This window comes from Lutra lutra, chromosome 5 (genome assembly GCF_902655055.1).
Source record: "Lutra lutra chromosome 5, mLutLut1.2, whole genome shotgun sequence".
NCBI lineage: Eukaryota > Metazoa > Chordata > Mammalia > Carnivora > Mustelidae > Lutra > Lutra lutra.
In genome coordinates, this window is record NC_062282.1 from 39111662 (window position 1) to 39134193 (window position 22532).

Here is a 22532-nt window from a genome sequence, read left to right on the forward strand (position 1 = left end):
CGATTTGCTAATCTGTATTTAATAGGGTTTTGAGTGTAACACATTTAAATTCCCTTTAAAGTTTGACCTTCCTTCAGTGGATTCAGAAAAGAAATTTGTTTGTAGAAATTTTGGAAAAATACTTCCTCTTCAAAGAAATGTGTGCTGAAAAGTGTGGTTATCTTTCATGTGGTCTTATAGTAATTCTCTCCAAAAACATAATTTATTTTAAACAACCATTTTTCCCCTGACTCATTATAACATAATTTAATTAAGTTTGGGTTGTTTTGTCTTTTGTTTTTGTTTTTATTTGTTTCAATTAAAGAACCCAGTTCTGCTTTAAGATTGGCAGAATTTGCTTCTGGAATTTTTCCTCCCAAGTACTTAGCCTCCACCGCAGGGCGTGGTGGTGTGCACCTGTAGTCCCAGCTACTTGACAGGCTGAGGCAGGAGGATTGCTTGGGCCTAGGAGTTCTGGACTGTAGCGTGCTATGCCAATCGGGTGTGCGCACTAAGTTCATCATCAATAAGGCGACCTCCCAGGAGCAGGGGGACCACCAGGTTGCCTAAGGAGGGATGAACCTGCCCAGGTTGGAAACGGCAGAGATCAATTAACTTATCCTCCCTGCCTTCATTCCTGAAAGGGGAAGATATAAAAATAAATTGTGAGAGAGGCTACAGATAGAAAGCTAAGAGCTGGATGGTGAATTCTTAGACTCCTCACCCACCTCAAGGGTATAAAGGAATTAAAAGAGAGTTGAGGGGATTTGTGAAGATTTCTCTCTAAAAAGAGCCTAGTGAGAAAGACTTCAGTGGGATCAAGCAGTGAGCCCAGTGTGTCCACTAAAGTTGGGACACACAGTTGACTAGTGCCTGACCCCTGCCTGAAATACCTAAGGGGTGAGACAGCAGCCATCCAGCTCCTGACAGGCAATCAGATGAGAGGTAGCTGCAGTCGAATTGGCCTGCAGGTCCAGGATCCGTGAGTACAAAGAAGTGTGTGTTTGTGAATCATCGTGGAATCATGCTAGGTCCTGTTCATAGACTCTTCCAGAGGTGAGCAGAGCCTTCTGCAAAAAAAAAGCAGAGGACATCCCTGATGTCTAGGGACTGCAGTGGTAAAATATATTCACTCAGACAAGGATGTAAGTAAAGGGAAATCTGCAGAGAACCCGCATGAAGGCTGTTAACACCTTATAGCATCTGATCCATCTCAGGATAGCACCAGTCAAGTAAGAATTCCTGTATCCTTTATTCATCTCCCCCACCCTTGTTCCTGGAGAGATCAGAAACTACAGCTAACGATCTAAGGGAAGGTGAGTAAAGAAACAAAGAAACAGCCAGTTGTGCCCCTTTGCCAACTACATGCTTCTCACCCACTATAAGTAAGTAAGTAAGTAAAGGGAGCAGAGAAAAATTAACTAAAAATCAACTTCGATATTTTATCTTCTTGAGTTTGTTTTAATTTAGGTTGAGCTATATGAAATTGTTGTTATTTGATTTTTTTTAACCTAGAAATATAGCAATTTCATGTGGTACAACCTAAATTAAAATACAGTTGACCCTAGAACAATGTGAAGGTTAGGGGCACTGACTCTCTGCATTGTTAAAAATCTGCATATAACTTTTGATTGCCTGAGAACTTAATTATTAATAGTCCATATTATTATTAATAGTCCATAATATTGGAAGCCCTACCAATAACACAAGTAATGGATGAACACATATTGTATATGTTATACATATTATAGACTATATTCTTACAATAAAATAAGGTAGAGAAAAGAAAATGTTATCAAAAAATCATAAGGAAGGGGCGCCTGGGTGGCTCAGTGGGTTAAGCCGCTGCCTTCGGCTCAGGTCGTGATCTCGGAGTGCTGGGATCGAGTCCCGCATCGGGCTCTCTGCTCAGCAGGGAGCCTGCTTCCTCCGGTCTCTCTGCCTGCCTCTCTGCCTGCTTGTGATCTCTCTCTGTCAAATAAATAAATAAAATCTTTAAAAAAAAATCATAAGGAAGAGAAAACACATTTACAGTACTATACTGTATTTACCAAAAAAAAAAAAAAAAAAAAAAAGGCATGTATCCGTGGACCCACACTGTTCAAACCTGTGTTGCTTAAGGGTCAAATTATATAGGTCTTTTTTTTAAACAGATATTTTAAATTTTACATTCTGACTATACCTCATGAGTCCTTGTTTATTATATTGATTATAGTCATGCACTTAGTACAACATGTAAAGATGAAATATAATAGCCTATTCTCTGCAGTTATAGATTTGTCACTTAGTAACTGCATGTATTGAAAGGTAGTTGCAAAGATGTGAAAATAGTTGTCAATACAATGAAAAAAAAACAAAGAAAGGAAGGAAGGGAGAAGGATGGAAAACAAAAAAGCTTACATTAAGGAGTGCACTTGTGTGATGAGCACAGAATAATGTGTGGAAATGTTGAATCACACCATATTGTACACCTGAAACTAATATAACACTGTATATTAACTAAGTGGAATTAAAATAAAAAAAACTTAAAAAAATAAAATGTCCATATGACAATTAGTATACATTAGGAAATTGCAACATGATGACAAAAAGATCAACTCCAAATAGTTACTCAAAATTTCTTCCATGTTTCTGTGTGGCCCCATTAAGATTTTTGAAACATAGTGAAGGAAATTTTTTAAACCAGTTTTTTACCCAAGACAGAGTAAAGGCTATAAAATTGCCTTTTAAAAAACCACCTATAAAAACAAACCTGAAACACTCTGAGCTTGCCATAAAAGATATGATGGTGTAAACATTATGGAGGCCTTATTGATCCTCAATACCTAAACATAACATTGCTTTTAATAATAAATGAGAATGATATAAATATGCCAAATACGAGTGCATTACCCTAAATAAAACCAGTAAATTGTGAGGCTTGATATAAAAGTGAAATATACTAATGGAACAATGTCTAGATTGTTGCTATCAAGAGTGTAGCATAACATTAAACCAGGCAAAATGAAAGAGAGAAATTAATTAAATTTTAGGAATATTATTTATCTTTCTTTTTACTGCACATTTTATGGCCATTTCCTTAGAAGCCTTAAATATGAGGTCTGATTCATTGTTTCGAAGTCTGAAAAGAAGCCTGACTGCACGTTGTAACTGTCTCCTTGTCAATCAGGCTATAGTTTCTGACAGTGGGGCTATGAGTGAGGTGAATCTTCTTGATTACTAACCACCCACTCTCCATTTTCCCCTACTTCCATGCATAAGTCACCTGCGTTGTCTTTCCAAGGTAAAGTTCAGATCATAGCATTTCCCTGGATAAAAAATCTATCTCTGCCTACTGAGTAATATCCAAGCTCTCCCATGGATTATGTGGCATCTGTCACCTGGCACCAGTCACTGCCGCTGCCCCCTGCCTCCCTGGTGCTTTGTTGCCTCCCTTCTTGCTCTGCAACCACCCCTCTTCTGGCCTTCCCTGAACACGTCATCCGTGTCCACATGAGTCCCTCTGTCCAGAGAGACTTTCTCCACCCCAGGCAAACTTCATAGACTCAGTTCCGATGTCACTTGCTCTGTCACTTTCTACCCCTGCTTCCCACGAACAATTCTTTCTCCTCCCATGTTCCTGTACCCTGTGCTCACCCTTCATTTATTGCTCTCATCAGTTGGTAGCACTACTCTTTGCTTCATGTGTATGTCTCTCCTGGCAGACTATGAATTCCACTTTGACAGCATGGTGCCTTAATTCTTTTATTTATGGCATACAATTTAGAGTGTTAGGTGTTGCCCAACACATAGGAGATAAGTCATTTGGGTTGGGAAAATGACATTGCTGGGATTGTTCTCTTTGTGTTAAAAATCATTGTTGTAATGACCTCCTTCTCTCACTCTATTTCATGAAATCGTTGAGCTAGAAGTACTTGTTTGTGGGGACTCTCCCCACAAACACCCCTTTACATTAAGATTTCAGGTTTTTCTTTGCAGATGTTCCATCCCTAGCCCATTCACCTCTCATTCTGATTTCTGCCACAGTCTTCTGTCTCCTCAGATCCTTACTTTTACTCTATCTTTGCATTTTTGAATTTGGATGAGTTTCATTGTGGCAGCATCCAAGAGGACAGCTAAAGACACCCTTTTCCTAGGACTTATATCTATCATCTATCAATTTTATGTTTCTGAGGACTCATTTCATCTCCTTGGAAACCAGTCTCATTTATGTCCCTCTCCATAGTGACAAGAGGTTAAGCATGGTTTCAGCTAATGTAGCCTCAGAATGGCCTGTGCTGATGGTTCACTTGGATTGCAATCTGTATTATTACCACATCATACTCTGACTTAATTACATTAGAAGCATATTACAGGGCAGGGCTTTTGTACCATAGTTTGGTAAAAGGAAAGAGAAAATTGGTCAGACACAAAGCCTGAGCTCTTTTCATGTTAAACAATTGTGCATCTTACAGAGAAAACTTCATTATTTTACCCTATCATTATTTCCCTAAAGAAGCCATTGAGTTGGTAATGTTAATTGTTGAATGAAAGCCCAGAAACTTAGTTTGTGCTAGAAATAAAAATTTAGGCACCGCCGTTATAACAGTGACTTCACAATACAAAGTAATAATATAACGCTAAATGAGAAAATAATTCCATTCCTTCATAGCTCTTTGACTTAATACACTTAATAGCTATTTTGTACACTTCTCTTTCTTAAACTTCTTTGTCATTCTGCTGTGACTTGAAGCTTCATGAGAGAAAAATGAGAAGGCCCTCCTTTCAGTGATTTCTTTTATATTTCTCACATTCACTTTTCTCCTCTTTCTTCTTGACCCCCCAAAAGAAACAAAGCCTCTTAGATAATTAATACATTGTAATTCAGCATATATATATGAAGTATCTTATTGATTGAATATTATGCTAGATGTCATGGGCAGTTTGAAAAATGAATGAATGAATAAATGAATGAATGAATAAAAACTTTGTCCCTGAACCCAAAACACTTCCAACTTAGAAATGAGATAAAATCTTATATTTGGGTAACTACAGTACATGATATTGTATCATGACTATAACAAAGGTAAGTGAGGCAGAACAATTAATTGATCTTTGCAAGTAGGTAACAGTATTGTAAAGAAATGTTTTCCAAACTGTGTTGCTTAAGGTGTTGAATATGTTCCTCGCCAAGAATATTCTGTTAAATAACAATAAAATGTACCAGGTCTTCCAATTCATGGTTCACAATTCATGCTTTCACATTAAAGATTCTAAGAGCACTTTCATTTTTTCTAAATATTTATTTATTATTTTAGAGAGGAGGAGAGGGGCAGAGGGAGAGAGAAAATCACAAACAGACTCCCACTAAGCATGGAGCCCAATGCAGGACTCAATCTCACAACCTCGAGATCAGGACCCCACTTGAAACCAAGAGTCGATCACCCAACTGGCTGGGACGCCCAGGCACCCCCTGAGAGCACTTTCAAAAGAATTTGCTTATGAGTCAGAGTAGAGCAACTGGGGACAGGAGTAAGAGGAAAGCCTTGGTCTTTTGCATTTGAAATTTGTGGCTTTTTTTTTTTTAAGTTAATATAAATAGCAGAGGGAGAAAGAAAGGCGGACAAAAGAGATAAAGGAGGAGAGACAGAGAGGATGTAGAAGGGGGTTTTGCTGTAAAGATACATATTAACTTTGTGTTACCCATTGTTTTCCAAGATTTCTCGGCCATGGAACTCCTTAAAAAATCATACCTAGTAACATACAAAAGGATGCTAGTACTCCCTAGGAAAGGGGTAAGGGAATATTAGTCCATGGCTTAGCAGAAGGAGGATTATAAATCTCATGTTTAAATAGAAGGTTTGAGTCAGTGTTACAAACCTCTGGTTCCTGTAACAGAATCCTCAGCCAGTTGTGTGCCTGATCTATGCTCTAGCCTGAATTTTAGTTCTCTTTGGTCTTAGACTATAATTATATACTTGTATCTTTTGTTTACTTAATCAGGAAGATCAAACTGTATCTCCCTAGGAAGTAAAAGCTTCCCTTCCAGGTGTCTCTGAAAATGAACCGTGCTACTTGTGATTCACCCACTCCTTATCAGTGTTTTTACTATCTTCCCATACTCTTACTGATGTCGTAAGCTACTGCTTTTCCATTTTCTGTACATCGAACCTCTTGCTTCTTTTAGCTGCCATCCCTGCTTACTTATTTCCATTCAGCAAACATGCCTAGAATCCTTCTATCTCCAATACTCAACAGTGTTCTACTTAGCTTCTACCCTCTGGTTTTGGTATCATTCCAACAACTGAAGCAACCGGCTGCTTCAAGTTGAATATGATGATTATTGGCTGTTTTTATTTTTCTCAATTCCTAGAATGATTTCAATTCCTCATCATTTTTGACATATTTTCCAAGCCCCAGACAGCTTTGCTTTCTCCCATTCTACATTCATAACCTATTGTGTGTTCTTTACCTGGGTATGTCACTCAGGAGGCTACGTCATCTTCCCTCCATGAGGCCTTTCAATGTGAGACAGTAACTATGCTTGTACTTCTCTCCTCCAGCCTCCTTACAATGTATTCCTCACTTGGCTCACTTTTTATCTTGCTATTTAATCATCACCTTTATTTGATTCTGTTGCATATGCGCATATATACAGTGTGCTCGTATGAATCTGTTTTTACCTGCCTTAAATACACACTAAGCTGAAACGGAAACCGTTATTATTCACTGAGTCTCATCCATACTCAGCAAAGCATTACTTATATTTTTGTGTGTGATTTTACCATTTTCCTGGGATGAAAATCAATAAATGTCACCCTTTTTATGAGGAAGACAGAGCAGGCCTTATTCGGCCTGTTTTCTAAGGAAATATGTGGCCCAGTAGCAGCCAGGCTCCCACACTATGTCATTTCCGAGATCTGAGTTTCCACTGTCCAGTCTTCTCATTTCCCACACTTATTTTTGTCTCCCTTTTTCTGCTTATCATTATTTCCCTGCTATCTCAATTTTCTACTTGCTTATGTGAAATGTTACAGTCATCTAGTAAGAATTTATGCGGGTCAACTGTAAGCAAAGCAAAGCAGTGGTGTGGGATAAGAGATACCAAAAGCTATGACATAGTCCATGCTCTTTACCCCTCTTTGCCCCTCTAGAACATACAACGTAGTTGGAGAGATAAAGCACGCATACAAAGCAGTTGAGAAGAATGCTGTACTCACAGGAAAAAAACAGATAAGTTTGCCTCAGGGCTTGGAGAAGAGCAACATCAGTATGAACTAGATTGGTGACTAGGTGGGGAAAGTTTTGCAGAGAAGGTGAAGCTTGAATTGGATCTTCCAGAATGGGTAGCAAAAATTGAGTTTTGTTAGAGGGATGAGAAGGGGTAAGGACAGCCCCTGGGACTGGGGAATCCTAAAGTTGAGGGAGAACAAAGAAGGTGCAGTCAGGCTGTTGAGTGACTGCAGGTCAGGGAAAGAAAACTGAATTTTACCCTACAGGTCTAGAATTTCTAGGAGCACCTTGAAGTTTTATCTGTTTTCTATCATACACAGAATAAAAATTCTCCTTCAAAGTGTATTTCAAAGTGTATCTTTCAAGTATATTGGTGTAGTAGGCCATGGAGAATTATTAGAGATTTTTGAACAAGGAAGTTATGTGATAAAAGCAGAATTTCAAGACACTTAGTCTTCCATGAATATGTAGAAGGAGCTGAAGAGAATGGAATCAGAGGGAGAGTGAGAGTGGAGACACCAAAGATTGCCACAATCCAAGTTCAAGGCAGTGAGGTCTGGCCTGGGCCAATGAAGAAATTCAGAAACAGGGATAATGGATCACATGAAAAGAGGTAGAATATATGGAAATTAAACAAGGCTGTTTGTGGCATAATATTTGACATTTGCAACATACTTTACATATCTTATAAAACCTTCTATGAACTATTGGATTATCTGGACACCAGGAATAACAGAAAAATTTTAGCCTTTTGTTAAGTCAGAAATCGGTGTTTTATATCTCCTCTCTCCCTCCCTTAAGTCTGGTTTCCCAGACACAAACTCTGAGAAAATGAGCCAAGTGACAGTGATTTACTAAAGGGGTGCTTTTAAAAGAAAATGGTAAGAGATTTGGCAGAGCAAAACAATAGCAACCGAGGACCACCAAGGGTGTGATTTCAGGTGAAATCAAGACCTCAGGCTGATCTGGAAGGGAAGCTCCAAGTTGAGTCAAGGGACCGGTCTTTCACTGCCTGGATTCAGACATTGCCTATGGAGAGGAGGGAGAAAATTTCCAGACACTTCTGGTTCTTTGAGCCTCTGGAGCAAAGCAACTCTAGCAGTCCAAGGGCAGCCAGTCATTTGAAGAGACTGTCAGGTGGAGTTGTTAGAAGCAAAATGAAAGAAAGGGTGAGGTAACTGGCAGTTAAAAAGTCTCTAAAGAATAAACTTACAAAATTGAGATATATGTTAAGTAGGTAGAGAAAGAGAGAGAGAAGATATAAAGCACTGATTTCTGATTTACCAAGAGGCTAAAATTTTTCTGCTATTCCTGGTGTCCAGGTAATCCAATTGTTCATAAAGGGTTATAGGATATGTAAAATGTGTTCCAAATGTCAAATATTATGGCACAAAACAGCCTGTTTGCCTCTTTTCATGTGACCTCCTCCCCGTGTATCAGTGTGATACTCTCTTTCTCCTGAACAGTTAAATCTTAGGACTAGAATTCGATGGAACTCAATAAATGGAGCAAAGTGCATTCATTAGTACAAAGGAGTAGGACTGTTGGGCAGTGTTATGTGCAACCACATTAGAGATTCATGGCCATAACTTTAAAGTGAGACCAGTCTACAAGTTGTGTGATTTCTGTGTTGAAACATTTAGTGTCACAGAAGCATGCAAAGAAAAGGAGCTATTTGGACTTAACCAGAGTTGGAAGTTAGCCAAGTGAATTAATGGAGGGGAAAAAGGGTAAAGGAGTTAAAGTCTGCAAGTAAATGATTATGGTGATGGACCATGGAATCTAGGCTAAGTTTAAAAAAAAAAAAAAGGGGGCGCCTGGGTGGCTCAGTGGGTTAAGCCGCTGCCTTCAGCTCAGGTCATGATCTCAGGGTCCTGGGATCGAGTCCCGCATCGGGCTCTCTGCTCAGCGGGGAGCCTGCTTCCTCCTCTCTCTCTCTCTGCTTGCCTCTCTGTCTACTTGTGATCTCTCTCTGTCAAATAAATAAATAAAATCTTTAAAAAAAAAAGTAGGATCTCTGAATTAATTGGAAGTCTTGATGTGGTGAAAGAATTGATGAATTAGATATACTATGTAAATGAGTTTAAGTTAATGGCCAGACAGAAGAACACTTGAAATTGAGATGGAGGTACTGCAGTATTTAGTACTTAGTATTTAGTACACCTGGAGGTACTGCAGATGGAGGTAGCAGCATTTAGTAGAAACTAGCAGGTTGAGGTGACAGAGAATGCAAGGGCTTTAGGGAGGTGTGTTTTGGTAGAGAGGAGGTTGAGTGATAGAAAAAGCCCTGGGATAAGGAATTCTTATCTTAGACTAGACCCTTCTCTGCCCCTTCACCATGAAGAGTATTCTAAACCTAAATTCCTCATTTATAAAATATGGTACTAATTTCTGTTACTATAATCTGAATAAATTAGAAAAAAAGGTTTTTAAAAGCATTAAAAATATAAGATACTACTCTTATTTAAGTATGGTGGCCTTAATTGCTCCAAGATGTCTAATGTACTCAAGAAGGTAGCTCAAAGATAATAAAAAATATTTTAAATTGGAAGGTTCTCTTATTGGTTTCTGAAAACGCCAGAGTATACTTCTGGCTTTCAAGAAGACACAGTAGTGGAAATGTATCTGTTAATCAAACATGTAATTAAGCTTGAAGATTTCTGACAACAGTGACATCTGCAAAGGAGGTTGGAAAGTGGATGTCGATCCCCTTGACACTTGGAAATAGGATCAGACTTGGAAATAGGATGAGTTTGAAGCAAGCATGAGGCAACTTTATCAATGGACAAACTACACAATTGCCTGGGAAAGAAGGCAGCCTTGTCTCAAATAGCTTCCCCAGCACAAGAAATGTAGTGCCCAGAATTTCTTCATTAAGACATTCCTTTGGGTGTAGAATCCTCTGAATCTTGAATTTTGGGGAGAGAAAATTAAACAAAAAGTTATCTTCGGTCACAGTTCTTGATGTAGATTAGTCTATTGGTTCACATGAACATTTAAAGAAAGGTATTAAAAACAAATAAGAAAAGTGGGCATCTCTAGGGGAGAGGAGAGGAATATGGAGCAAGAGAAATCAAATCTGAGGACACTTTACCCTCTGTATCATTTTACTCTATGGTGGCTCTACAGTCAGCTGCCCACATTATCCGGTCTATGCAAAAGACAGAGTGAAAGGAGGGAGGAAAAAGAAAGGGAAGACAGAGAACATGAAACGGGATGGTGGTGAGAAGGGATGGCATGAGAGAAATGAAACTACATCTGAGCTAGATAAAGCCTGAAGCACATATGTGCCCTCCCCAGATACATGCCCCACTTATTACTCATCCAGACTCATCTTGTTTCACTTTCCCTCACAGCCTGGTCCAGGCTTACTGACTTCCTTTTGGTTCTCAGGACATCCCTGCTTTTTGCTCATCTCATCTTCCGGACATACAGATTCCCCTTGTGTGGACCCCATCCTCCCACTCAGCCTCCATCCAGGAGAGGTTTCCACCCTCCTTGCACCTTTCAGTCTTAACTTGAATATCACTTCTAAGAGGCTTTCCCTGAGCCTCTCCTGAAGTAGGACCTTAGGTTCTCCTTGCTAAGCAGCTTTTCCAGTACAGCCCTTTCCACAGTTGAACATGCATTGGAATGATCATGGGTTGAAACTCTATCTCTGTCTCTGTCTAGTTTAGAAGCTTCATGAAGGCAGAGAGCAGGTCAGCGTATAGCACCTTCTACACCCACCCCCAAGACCTGCCAGACCCATTCAGTAGAAACTATTGAAGAAATAAACCAATTGTTTGAGAAGTGTAATAACAGCACTATCATTCTTGTTCTCTGGGCTATGACTGTCCACATGTGGCAATGGTTATTGCTGTCAAAAGAGAAGGATTTGTGTACTGATGAATTTTTAAACTCATGAATTGATGAATTTTAAACTGATTTTATGATAAATGATAAAATCATTTTCATGATTTTAAACTCATGAAACTGATGAATTTTTAAACTGAAAGACAAAAATGTATATCTGATCCACATCTTTAAAGAAAGAAAGAAAGAAAGAAAGAAAGAAAGAAAGAAAGAAAGAAAGAAAATTGATAATGGAACATTGCTAGATGGCTAACTCACAGTGGCTTGGTATTTCAGGTTGGAATTGTACAGTATGGAGAAAATGTAACCCATGAGTTCAACCTCAATAAGTACTCCTCAACAGAAGAGGTACTTGTTGCAGCAAATAAATAATCCAGAGAGGTGGCCGCCAGACTATGACAGCCCTTGGAATAGACACAGCCAGGTATGTGGACTAAAAAATAAATCAAAGTAAAAGACTGCAAAAATAACTACTCACAATCAAGCCCTTTGAAGTGTCGATTGAATATTTACCTTGGCAAGATTTAAAGCCATCTTTTTAAAAACTAGATCCCATTGATTAGCTAATAGGTTTAGGACCAAGTTTTTCTATGATATAGTCTCCCCACCCTTCATAGTTTTCCTCTTATTCCGAAGGTTGAATGACGGAAAAATTCAGTCACAAAAATTGCTATAGTCTGCTGCGTCATGTTCTTGGGTACTAAGACATAATATTAGTGAATATCTTTTCCCTTTGTTCTTTGTTTACAGTTTCTAGGAATCTCATTTTTTTAAAAAAGGATTAATATTCATCCACTTCTACTCAACAGTATTTATGTCCTAGTATGTCCATAATTTTACAGTACCTGGTTTAGGGCTATTGAACTCTCAAGTAAAAGTTTTTAAGAGGTCAAATTCAATATTGCTGTATTTGAAAACATTTTCAGTGCAAAGATTAAAAGGAGTTGTAAGAACTTCATCATTCATGCACGCTTTCTTCCTTTCTCCAAATCCCCTCTGCTTTACGTCCCTTTCTTCCTCCTACATGTCCGTGGAGAGCACATGTCCACTCTGGTTGAACTTCATTCTATGAGAAGCTACAGAACTCTCCTTCAATTACAATGTAAAACATTTTTTTCTATATTTTTGCCAACTGCATTCAACTCTTTCATCTCTTGCTATTTTTCTTGCTGATTTGCCTTTAAAGCTAGTAAGGTTCTGAACAAAAACTAAATAATACCAAAATCACAGGAACTCTAATAAAGTTTGACTAATATTAAGGATCCTTCTGTTAAGTGTCTTCAACTTTTGGACTCTCATCTGGTTTTAAAGAGCTAATTAGCCATGCTCTCATTTCACCTGCCTGCTAAGATCAGTATTTTAAGGGGGTTAAAATAGTTAATATGGATATTCTAAAGAATGGGTTGGATATTCAAAAATTAAAATTTTACATGCAGCATTGGACTTGTAAGTGTTAGGGAAGCATGTGGTTCTACTTACATGGGGCTCAAGAGAAGATAACCACAAACAGATGGGGTAATTTTACATTTACCTGCCTGTAGGATCACCAGTTTGCATGCACAAAGAGTGCACATGTTGAGGTGTACTGAATGCACCCTCTTAAATAATTGACTAAATGTGACTGCACATTCAAAGTAAATCAAAGTGTTCTTTAAAAGCTCTGAGCCTGTAGGGAGCTGTGTATTTTCCAAAGGCAACCACTTAAGAATGAATATTCATCTTTGAAAACTAACTGAAAAATTTTGCTTCTGCATAAATGCACTCTAAATACCATGACCCTATATGGTTTTTGCCTACATGTTTCACAAAGGTTCTAGCTGTAGGACACATAGTTTATTGAGTTTTGTATATAAATAAAACTCCATAATGGTATTACTAAGTATCATTCTTGTATATTAGTTTTTCACATTGAAGCATATTTTTAATTGTTCTTTTGGCAGGGCCAGTTACAAACAGTATTTTTCATTTGTTAGAATGCTTTACTTCTATTTTCATTGGGTGTTAGTATTTGGGGGTAAACGGCAATTTGCTGAAGACATTTGAAACAGAGAGAGTGTACTCAGGAGTTCTGCCAGTGGCTACTCTTACGTTATATAAAACCAACCCTTGTTTAGATCTACCAGGTTTTCTTTAAGAAAAGTCTTTTAATCATCTCCACTGGTTGAGGTTCCTTCAGTAATGGCCTGGATCTTTAAGAGAATTAGGAAGTTTTGGTGATCCTCTAAGGAGTTAGGATTGTAAAAAGGATCAAATCTTATATGATATCCATATCTAGATTTCCTTTAAAGACTGGACTTTAACATCTGTTTTCACCTTTGTTTGTACATATAAAGAAGTCAGAAAATCTATCTGTATAGTGTAGAGGGCAGAGATATGTAGTTCCCTAATGGCCAACTTCTTTTTAAAATAGCTTCTTTATTTTGAAAATTATAACAAAAATTTAAAAATGTAAAAAATAGTACAACAAGATCCTATGTACTCACCAAACAAATCAGCAATTGTTAACATCTTCTCATATTTACATTCAACCCTTTCAAAGGAAAATAACCAGAGATAAAATCCCTTTGCCCACATCACCAAGATCTTTTAGCCTGCTTACAAATTACCTACTATTGTGTGTCTACAGTAAAACTAATGTATATTGTGCAAACCCTTTGGAAGGTTAGTTTAAGAGAAGTGTCTTTTGGGCATATCAAAAACTGCAGCTGTTTGTCCTCATGACCAAGGAAAAATATTGAAAGGGATAATTTAGCATAATGATTGCTGCATTTTATACCAAGATCTAAAAAATATTATATGAAATCTTTCCATTGTTTCATTCCTAAGTAAAATATACTTGACTCCAGAAAGGAATGTGAGTGAGTAAAAGAAAATATAGGAAAAATATGCCCGTGTGTGTGTGTGTGTAGAAGCACAAAACAACAAAAATGGTTAATTTCCCTTCTCTTCCATCTCTTTCCATAAATGCTTTTTGAATTAAATAAAAAATTCCTTTTTTGCAGTTAGGTTGTAGCATTTTCACTTTCTTTTTGTTCCACTTTCTTCCACCCCACACCCAGCAACCTGTGTCCTAAAACCTAGTTCAGACCACAACTTTCATAGGTACTCCATCCACTTTTGTGCCCCACAGCCCTCCTCTATCACTGACTCAGCCCACAGCCGTCAGCAGTCTTTCATTGCTATGTCCAATTTTCCTCCATATCCAAGAACACTCTCAAGCCTTCACAGCCATACAAAATTCTGTTTTCTCCCATCTCCTCAACTCAGCACAGAGGACTTCCATATTGTTCTATAAACATCAAATTAGATGTGGTGGAAGTGAAGACAAAGCAAAAGCTTCTGCCAAAAGCAGAAGAAAAGATGAGTGTTTATAGAGAAAAGAGTGGCTGAGCAAGTATTTAAGATATGAACTTCTCCAGATCTGATGTGTAGTCCAGTCACATCTTCCCTGAGAAGTTTCCAAAGAATGAAATACTGCTGCCCTTTGTATATGGGATATGTGATGATTAGTAAAATGGTGACCTCTTTATCATCTGGGAGAAATCTAAAACTATTACAAATAACAATCATCATGCCTCCCAGCTTGAATAATGGTTGTGAATGTTGATATTGGAGGGACAGCACTGTTCTAACTAGAGTTGTCAGTGTTTTTCTTTCATTTACCATTTGCCTAACTTTGGGATGGTGTTTTATTTGCTTCTCTTTCCTCTGTGTTCACTTCAGGAAGGAGGCTTTCACTGAAGCTCGGGGTGCCAGAAGGGGAGTTAAAAAAGTCATGGTAATTGTGACCGATGGGGAGTCCCATGACAACCATCAACTAAATAAGGTCATCCAAGACTGTGAGGATGAAAACATTCAGCGGTTTTCCATAGCTGTAAGTATATGGCTAGAGATGGCTTTCAAACTCTGGTGTGAAGATAAGAGGTGTGTACATATCCTGATTGTTTTATGAAAGTTACACAAACAAGGTTGTAAAGGAGAATCTTCTCCATTTGAAGGTAAACTCTGTGGGGGCAGGATTGGGTCTTGCTCCCTTTGTGTCCTAGGGAAGGAAGGACAAGAGGAAGAAAGAGACAGAAATAGGAAAGGAAAAGAAGTGCAGAAAAGGAGAAGAAAAGGACCCTCATCAGGGGAAAGAATGCTGGAAGGATGGAGGGAGGAATGGAGGAAGGGCAGAAAAGAGGGAGGAAGGAAAGGAGAAAGTGGAAGGGAGGAAGAAAAAGGAAGGGAGGAAAGAAAGGAGGAAATTGAGAATGTGAGAATAAATACATTGCCTGCAGAATAATCCAAGATGGTGGAGGTATAGGAGACTTTAGTTTCATCTGGTCCCAAGAATTCAGCTAGATAGCTATTAAATCATTCTGAACACAAATGAACTCAACCAGGTATCTAAGAAAAGAATAGCTGCAACTCTACAAATAGAAAAGTGACCACTTTCTAGAGGAAATACAAGATGAAAAAACTAACCTCAAAAATGAAAACAAGAGGCAGTACTGACTACCAGGTACTTAATCAGTGTGGATATAAGTAAGATGTCAAGAACTAGAGTTCAGAATAATGACTAAAAAGATATTAGCTGAGCTTGAAAAAAAGCAAACAAGACCCTAGAGAATCCCTTTCTGGAGAAATAAAAGAACTATAATCAAGTCAGAATCAAAAAGCTTATTAATGAGATGTGATCAAAAATGGAGGCTCTAACTGCTAGGATAAATGAGCTGAAGAGAGAATTAGTGATATAGAAGACAAAATGATGGAGAATAAAAAAGCTGAGAAAAAGAGAGATAAACAATTACTGTATCACAAGGGGAGAATCTGAGAGATAAGTGATATCGTAAAATGAAATGACACGTGAATAATTGGGATCCCAGAAGAAGAGGAAAGAGAGTGGGGAGTGGTGGCGACAGAACGTATATTTACGCAAATTATAGCAGAAAATTTCCCTAATCTGGGGAAGGAAACAAGCATTCAAGTCCAAGAGGTATAGAGAACCCCATTTAAAATCAATAAAAATAGGTCAACACCATGATATATAATAGTGAAACTTGTAAATCTCAGAGACAGAGAGAAAATCCTGAAAGCAGCTCAGGGACAAAAATGTCATAACCAACAAAGGTAGAAACATTTTGTTGGTAGCAGACCTATCCACAAAGACCTGGCACACCGAGAGGACTGGCATGGTTATTCAAATTGCTAAATGAGAAAAATATGCAGCCAAGAATACTGTATCCAGCTAGGCTGTCATTCAAAATAGGAGAGATAAAAAGCTCCCGGGACAAACAGAAAATAAAGGGATTTGTGGTCACTAAACCAACCCTGCAAGAGATATTAAAGGGGATCCTTTAAGCGAAGAGAGAGCCCAAGAGTAATAAACAGAAAGGAGACAGTGACAATCTACAGAAACAGAGACAATCTACAGAAACAAGGACTTTACAGATAATACAATGGCACTAAATTCATATCTTTCAATAGTTACTCTGAAAGTAAATAAGCTAAATGCCCCAATCAAAAGACACAGGGTATCTGATTGGATAAAAAAAAAAACAAGACCTATCTATATGCTGTCTGTAAGAGACCCATTTTAGACCCAAAGACATCTCCAGACTGAAAGTGAGGGAATGGAAAACGATTTAGCATGCTAATGGACATTCAGAGAAAGCTGGGGTGGTAATCTTTATATCAAACAAATTAGATTTTAAACCAAAGACTGTAATAAAAGATGAGGAAGGACACTATATCATAATTAAAGTGCCTATGCAACAAGAAGATCTAACAATTGTAAATACTTAGGCCCCTAACATGGGAGCAGCCAACTATATAAACCAATTAATAAGAAAATTAAAGAAGCACATCAATAATAATACAATAATAGTAGGGGACTTTAACACCCCACTCACTGCAATGGACAGATCATCTCAGCAGAAAAGGAAACAAGGGCTTTGAATGACACACCAGACCAGATGGACTTTACTGGTGTATTTACTGAGCTTTCCATCCTAAGCAACAGAATAGACATTCCTTTTGAATGCACATGGAACATTCTCTGGAATAGATCCTATACTGAGTCATAAATCAGGTCTCAACTGGTACCAAAAGACTGGGATCATTCTCTGCATATTCTCAGACCGCAATGCTCTGAAACTAGAACTCAATCACAGAGGAAATTTGGAAAGAACTCAAATACAAGGAGGTTAGAGAGCACCCCTACTAAAGAATGAATGAGTCAACCGGGAAATTAAAGAAGAATTTTTAAAAAATGGAAACAAAGGAAATGAAAACACAACTGTTCAAACCTTTGGGTTGCAGCAAAGGCAGTCCTATGAGGGAAGAGTATAGCAATGCAAGCTTTCTCAAGAAACAAGAAAGGTCTTGAATATATAACCTAACCTTATACCTAAGGGAGCTAGAAAAAGAACAGCAATGAAGCTTAAACCAGGAAGAGAAGAGACTTAATAAAGATTAGAGCAGAAGTCAATGAAATAGAAACCAAAAGAACAGCAGAAACAGATCACATCAACAAAATTAGGAGCTGGTTCTTTAAAAGAATTAATAAGATTGATAAACCTCTGGCCAGGCTTATCAAAAGAAAAAAGAAAGGACCCAAATAAATAAAAGCATGAATGAAAGAGAAGAGATCACAACCAACACTGAAGAAATAAAAGAAATCATAAGAACATATTATGAGCAATTATATGCCAACAAATTAGGCAATCTGGAAGAAATAGATGCATTCCTAGAGATATAAACTACTAAAACTGAAACAGGAAGAAAGAGAAAACCTGAACAGACCCATAACCAGGAAGAAAGTTAAAGCAGTAATCAAAAATCTCCCATAAACAAGAGCCCAGGGCCGAATGGCTTCCCAGGGGAATTCTACCAAACATTTAAAGAATTAATACCTGTTCTGAAGCTGTTTCAAAAAATAGAAATGGAGGGGAAATTTCCAAGCTCTTTCTATGAGACCAGGATTACCTTTATCCCCAAACCAGACAAAGACCCCATCAAAAAGGAGAATTACAGACCAATATCCCTGATGGACATAGATGCCAAAACTTTTACCTGGATACTAGCCAATAGGGTTCAACAGTACATTAAAAGGATTATACACCATGACCAAGTGGGATTTATTCCTTGGTTACAAGGGTGGTTCAACATCTGCAAATCAATCAACATGATACACTACATTATAAAAGGACAAGAACCATATGATCTTCTCAATAGATGCAGAAAAAGCATTTGACAAAGTATATATCCTTTCTTGATTAAAACTTCTCACACTGTAGGGATAGTGGGAACATGCCTCAGTATCATAAAAACATATACTAAAAACCCACAGCAAATGTCATTCTCAGTGGGGAAAACTGAGAGCTTTTCCCTAACGTAAAAAACCATGGCAGGGATGTCCACTATTACCACTGTTGTTCAACATTGTACTAGAAATCCTAGCCCCAGCAATCAGACAACAAAAAGAAATAAAAGTCATCCAAATCTGCAAAGAAGTCAAACTCTCACTCTTTGTAGATGACATCATACTCTATGTGGAAAACTCAAAGGACTCTACCCCAAACTCTAGACTCATACAGGAATTCAGCAAAGTGGCAGGATGTAAAATCAATGCATAGAAATCAGTTGCATTTTTATACACTAACAATGAGACAGAAGAAAGAGAAATTAAGGAGTTGATCCCTTTTACAATTGCATCGAAAAACATAAGATACCTAGGAATAAATCTAACCAAAGAGACAAAGGACCTTACTCAGAAAACTACAGAATACTCATGAAAGAAATTGAAGAAGACACAAAGAAATGGAAAAACATTCCATTCCATGCTCATGGATTGGAATAATAAATACTGTTAAAATATCTATGCTACCCAGAGGAATCTACACACTCAGTGCAATCCCTATCAAAATGCCATTGACATTTTTCACAGAGCTGGAACAAATAATCCTAAAACTTGTATGGAACCAGAAAAGACTCCAAATAGCCAGAGGAATATCAAAAAGAAAACCAAAGCTGGTGGCATCACAAAGCTGAACTTTCCATTTCCTCCCTACTTCATAGTCCCTAACTGTGCATCCACAGTGAAGGAGCCAGCAGCTCTAAAATGTTTTCTGTAATTTCGTTTAAGCTGGACAAGAAGGGGAAAAGGATCAGAGAACAAATTTCATTTAATTCCAAGGAAAAGCCTAGCCTGCAATTGATAACGTAGAAGATATTACATGCAAAGTACTGTAGCTCTTTGTGAGCAACTCTGTATCAATATAAAAACAATCTATTATTACTAATATTAGTGTCTCAAAAATGCAAAAAAAAAGGAGGCAATAGAGTGCTTTTTACCTCTTAATAGTGATTTTTTTTTTTCTAAATCAACTTCTAATAGTTCCATGAACTGAGATGACTCAATTTCATGTTGCCACCCCATGAAGAGGGACATTTAGAAAAAGAGAAGTAAGAATTCCACCTTTCAAATGGAAATATGGAAAATAATTTAAATTATGCATATAGCACTCTGTAACCTGGAATAGTTTTTGGTTTTTTTTCTGTGTCCTAGATACATTTCTTTGTCCTTCATGGCACCCCAAAGAGAGCAGGGAAACTTTCCTTTTCCATTTTATGAATGAGGAAACCAAGGGACATTAGGTTTCATGGCTATAGGCTACATGACCAAGACTCTAGAAGCCCTTTGACTTACCATATGTACCACTGCCCTGGGCTGTTCTTCCCCAGCCCCCAATCTCTCTTTCTTGCCACCACAGATATCTGGAAGGTGCAGGACTGTCTTAACTGTTTTTACTCACTTCTCCAGACTTCCAAAGAGCACCGCAGTCTTCTCCAGCCCTTGTACCTGAGCAATAAGACCTAGCATAGAGACACTAAGCCTGCCCCATAGCGTTATAACCTTAAACAACAACAGACCCATGGAGATTTTCTAAAATGAGAAGAAGGTGGGGAGAGTAGAGAAGAGTATATTTTGGAGCTAGAAAGAACTTTGCTCACTTTCTGCCTTTGTGACAGTGGATAAGTCACTTAATACTCTAAGCTTCAGCTTCTTTATCTGTAAAGATAAAGGGTAAGTATTGTTTTTCTCTCTCTCAGATAAAGAATCAGTGAGATAATGACTGAAAACATCTAGCACTATGGCAGGCTATGCAACCAATAAATATTATTTTTCTTAAGGATCTTCAACTAGAGGAGTTTACAACCATGAAATAATAAAATCATGGTGCTAGAGATAAATTGTGTTGCCCCCCTTGCACAGAAACCTTCAGAGATTCCCCCATGGACGCCCAAACCTTATCTCAGCTTCACTAACAACTGTGTACAACCTTCCTTTCACTCTCAGTTCCATAGCATGTGCCCTCAGCCTAGGAGGAGAGAGTCTTCTTAATATAAATTGATCTTTTAAATAGTCCAGGAAGCAAAAATTTCAGAACTATAAGAGCTTAACCTAAGTTGTTTTTCAACAAAATCTTTTGTATTTACTGTAAGAATCAGCTATTACACATAATGGTTTTCCAGCATTTCATCAGTGAGATTTCCTCCTTTCCTTTCAAAAGTATGATCAGTGAAAGACATCCTGCCCCACTGTAGGAAGGGAAGAAGAAGAGTGATTCATCCCTGATAACTCCCAGAACACAAATTGATTGACTGACTCCCAGGGACAAGGTGACTGTATTTATTTTATAACCAAGATGACTTGCTTATAAATAAGGCAACTTCTGATTACAACAATATTTTTTTTTCTTTTCAATTTTTTTATTTAAATTCTAGTTTGGGAATGTACAACGCAATATTGGTTTTAGGAGTAGAGTTCAGTGATTTATCACTTACATATAACAACCAGTGTTCATCCCAAAGTGCCCTCCTTAATCCCCATTACCCATTAACCCATCCCCCCTCCCACCTCTCTCCATCACCCTCCATTTGTTCTTTATCTTTAAAAATCTCTTGTGATTTGTTTTCCCCCTTTTCCCCCTTCCCATATGTTCATCTGTTTTTGTTTCTAAATTCCACATATGAGTGAAATCATATAGTATTTTTCTTTCCCTATCTGACTTATTTCACTTAGCATAATACACTCTAGCCCCATCCATGTTATTGCAAATGGCAAGATTTCATTTTCTTTTTTTTTTTTAAGATTTTATTTATTTATTTGACAGACAGAGATCACAAGCAGGCAGAGAGGCAGGCAGAGAGAGAGGGGGAAGCAGGCTCCCCGCAGAGCAGAGAGCCTTATGTGGGGCTTGATCCCAGGACCCTGGGATCATGACCTGAGCCAAAGGCAGAGGCTTTAACCCACTGAGCCACCCAGGCGCCCCGATATTTCATTTTCTGATGGCTGAGTAGTATTCCATTGTGTGTCTATGTATGTGTGTATATGTGTGTGTGTGTGTGTGTGTGTGTATGTGTGTATCTCATCTTCTTTATCCATTTTGATAGAGTGTTATATCTAAAATCTATAAAGAACTTATCAAAATCAACACCAAAACACAAATAATCTAGTTAAGAAATGGTCAGAAGACACAAATAGACACTTCTCCAAAGAAGACATCCAGATGACACATGAAACGATGCTCAAAATCACTCATCATCAGGGAAATACAAATCAAAACCATAGTGAGATACCATCTCATACCAGTCAGAATGGCTAAAATTAACAACACAAGAAACAACAGATATTGGTGAGGATGCAGAGAAAGGGGAATCCCATTGCACTGTTGGTGGGAATGCAAACTGGTACAGCCACTCAGGAGAACAGTATGGAGGTTCCTCAAAAAGTTAAAAATGGAACTGCTCTAATAATCCAGCAATTGCACTACTGGGTATTTACCCAAAGGATACAAAAATACAGGTGCCAAGTGGTACATGTACCCTGATGTTTGTAGCAACATTATCAACCATAGCCAAACTATGGAGAGAGCCCAAATTTCCAACAATGTTCTTTTTTATTTGGGATACAGATGTGAAAAATTAAAATACTTCATTGTTTCTTTTTCCCCTTGTTGTTACTATAAATTATCTTTTGCCAATTACTATCGATCCATTATTACCTCTCCTTACTATAATAATTGTTATAACTATTTTGATCTCTTCTGTGGTTGAGAATAATTCCATAGGTCCAGACTTCACTCAGTGATACTGGCCACAGAGTCTATGGCTAGTCTTTTCAGTGTGCAAAAGTGTATGCCCAGTTTATCCCAGACAACTGGATATCAGAAGTTCTATCATTTGTTCAGCTTCCTCCCAGAGAATATAGTCTGGCTTTCCAGGTACCACTGTAGCAGGCAATGATCTGAGTAAGCCATCAGCAGCATTGACAACATTAAAAAAACTTCACTGGAAAGCAGATACTGTACCTATCAATGAATGACTTAATTTTAAGTGAAGCTTACATCACTTTTACTGGGTATCTGGCTACATATACAGTATTTTTTGTCCTTAAGTCACTGTGTTCCCTTGGTTGGATCCCTAGTTGATAATTCATA

At 37.9% G+C, this 22532-nt stretch overlaps 1 protein-coding gene across 1 annotated transcript in view; it reads left to right on the plus strand.

Annotated features, from left to right (window-relative positions):
• The window catches only part of ITGA1 (integrin subunit alpha 1), a 173104-nt gene that overhangs the window by 77946 nt on the left and 72626 nt on the right, over positions 1-22532 (plus strand). The window contains 3 exon segments of the mRNA XM_047728897.1: positions 11323-11413; positions 11416-11470; positions 14770-14924. Of these exon segments, the coding sequence (XP_047584853.1) occupies positions 11323-11413; positions 11416-11470; positions 14770-14924 (301 nt within the window).